The sequence below is a fragment of the Austrofundulus limnaeus genome, unplaced genomic scaffold (genome assembly GCF_001266775.1).
Source record: "Austrofundulus limnaeus strain Quisiro unplaced genomic scaffold, Austrofundulus_limnaeus-1.0 Scaffold2225, whole genome shotgun sequence".
In the NCBI taxonomy this organism is placed as follows: domain Eukaryota; kingdom Metazoa; phylum Chordata; class Actinopteri; order Cyprinodontiformes; family Rivulidae; genus Austrofundulus; species Austrofundulus limnaeus.
Window position 1 is genome coordinate 10,121 of NW_013954627.1, and position 2,619 is coordinate 12,739.

At 47.1% G+C, this 2,619-nt stretch overlaps 1 protein-coding gene across 1 annotated transcript in view; it reads left to right on the plus strand.

The window, feature by feature from the left end:
• The window catches only part of LOC106537281 (nardilysin), a gene marked incomplete at its 5' end in the record, with an annotated part of 18,432 nt that overhangs the window by 7,899 nt on the left and 7,914 nt on the right, over nucleotides 1-2,619 (plus strand). The window contains 10 exon segments of the mRNA XM_014034668.1: nucleotides 584-661; nucleotides 737-857; nucleotides 922-980; nucleotides 1,144-1,198; nucleotides 1,306-1,410; nucleotides 1,492-1,615; nucleotides 1,695-1,781; nucleotides 2,007-2,126; nucleotides 2,391-2,442; nucleotides 2,608-2,619. Coding sequence (XP_013890122.1) covers nucleotides 584-661; nucleotides 737-857; nucleotides 922-980; nucleotides 1,144-1,198; nucleotides 1,306-1,410; nucleotides 1,492-1,615; nucleotides 1,695-1,781; nucleotides 2,007-2,126; nucleotides 2,391-2,442; nucleotides 2,608-2,619 — 813 coding nt within the window.

Below are 2,619 nucleotides of genomic sequence, written 5' to 3' on the forward strand. Positions count from 1 at the left end.
CCCAAACACTCTGATCACCAAACAATCTGATCACCAAACAATCTGATCCAAAACACTCTGATCCCAAACACTCTTCCCAAACACTCTGATCACAAACACTCTGATCCCAAACACTCTGATCCCAACGACTTTGATCCCAAACACTCTGATCACCAAACAATCTGATCCAAAACACTCTGATCCCAAACACTCTTCCCAAACACTCTGATCACAAACACTCTGATCCCAAACACTCTGATCCCAACGACTTTGATCCCAAACACTCTGATCCCAAACACTCTGATCCCAAACAATCTGATCCCAAACACTGATCCCAAACACTCTGATCCCAACGACTCTGATCCCAAACACTCTGATCACCAAACAATCTGATCCAAAACACTCTGATCCAAAACACTCTGATCCCAAACACTCTGATCCCAAACACTGATCCCAAACACTCTGATCCCAAAAACTCTGATCCCAAACACTCTGATCACCAAACACTCCACATTTTAAACCTGGGACTATTTTCTTCTGTAAAGTTTTAAAGTGTGTCTTCAAAGCAGTGTGTGAGGTCTCCTGAATCATGTTTGTGTGTCAGAGTGAAGCCTCTACACTACATCTCCTGGCTGGTTGGACATGAGGGAACCGGCAGCATCTTGTCTCTGCTAAGAAAGAAGTGAGTCCAGACCCACCTGAACCAGAACCCGGACCAGGCAGCCCATCTTGGCAGTAACTCAMTGCTTGTTTTCAGGTGCTGGGCTCTGGCTCTGTACGGGGGAAACAGTGAGACGGGCTTCGACCAGAACTCCACCTACTCCATCTTTTCCATCTCCATCACCCTGACTGAGCAGGGCTTCCAGAACTTCTACCAGGTCCAGACATGGAAACAGCTGCCGGGTCTCTGAACACGTTTGATGTTGTTGTTTGTGGGTGCAGGTGGTCCACTTGGTGTTCCAGTACCTGAAGATGCTGCGGACTCTGGGCCCCCAGCAGAGGTCCGATTCCACTCAAACACACACATGTTCTACAGCACATATTACCAGGCCCGGTTCTACCGAAGATCACCTAAACCGAGCAGTTCATGAGGAGTGTTTGGATGTGGTTCTGTTTGGTCTCAGCACACAAATCTCCAGAACCTTAATAAACCTGTCTTTTTAGGATCTACGAGGAAATTCAGAAGATTGAAGCAAATGAGTTCCACTACCAAGAGCAGGTACCAGAACAAGACATCCAGAACCAGATACAAAGATACTGTGATCAAACATCAAACAGAACTTGGTGGAACCTGTAACTATGGTTCTGATTGTTTCTGTTCCACAGACGGATCCTGTCCAGTTTGTGCAGAACATCTGTGAGAACATGCAGCTGTTTCCCAAACCGGACTTCCTGACTGGAGACCAGCTCATGTTCCATTATGACCCACAGGTGAGCAGAAGGCTTCTGATCCAGGTTCTGGTTCAGCCAYTTTGAGCTCCTTGACCCTGTTCTGACCCACTGGTGTTTCAGGTGATCAGCGCCGCTCTGACCCAGTTYACGCCCCATAGAGCCAACCTGCTGCTGCTGTCTCCTGAGAACCAAGGCCTCTGTCCCCTCAGGGACAAATGGTTTGGTACCAGCTACAGCTGCCAGGGTACTGGTTCTGACCCAGTCCAGAATGAACCTCAACAGCTGAACAGCTTGTTTAAGGTGCATTTGTTTTGTGTCTTCAGACATCTGTGAGGAGTGGGCCCAGTACTGGACCGGTGACTTTGAGCTGAACCCGGACCTGCACCTTCCTGCTGAAAACAGGTTCATCGGTTAGTTTGGACTCAGAATCTTTGACCCGGAAGTTCTGTGACTATGTCAGACAGACTCAGACCACCAGAGGTGAACCAGAACCAGTCTGAGTTTACCTCCAGAACCAGTTCCACACACACACACACAAGTAGGAAGTTACACACCTGTACTACACACACACACAGGAAGTTACACACCTGTACTACACACAGAACCAGTCCCACACATTCCCTCTGGTTCTGCAGCCACAGATTTCACCCTGAAGATGTCGGACTTTCCGGACTCTGAGGTTCCCCTCAGAGTCCTGGATGAAGAACGAGGGACCCTGTGGTACAAGAAGGACAACAAGTTCAAGATCCCTAAAGGTGAGAGGTCATATGAGCCGTCTGCTCACCATCTGAACCTAAAGATCCTGGTTCTGTCCAGGAAACAGAACCCAAAGATCATCACTTTACTGTTGAAATGAAAGAAACTAAAAACAGAGGAGTGAACACACAGATCATTTCTGTTATTACTTATTAGGTCCAATCAGGGGTCTTAATGATGGTCATGTGACATGATGAAAACAGGAAGTCTGACACTACTTCCTGTTCCAGCTCAAAGTTTAGACAGATCTTTGTATGTTTCAGCTTACGTACGTTTCCATCTGATTTCTCCGCTGATCCAGAGAAGTCCTGAGAAGTAAGAACACACACAAGAAGTTACAACTTGTACCACACACACACACACACAGGAAATTACACAACTGTACTACACACACAGGAAGTTACAGACCTGTGATTCCCTCAGTGTTGATGTGTGATGGATCAGAACCAGTTTAGATCAGTTCTTGTCTTCTTCCTTTAGTCTGGTTCTGTT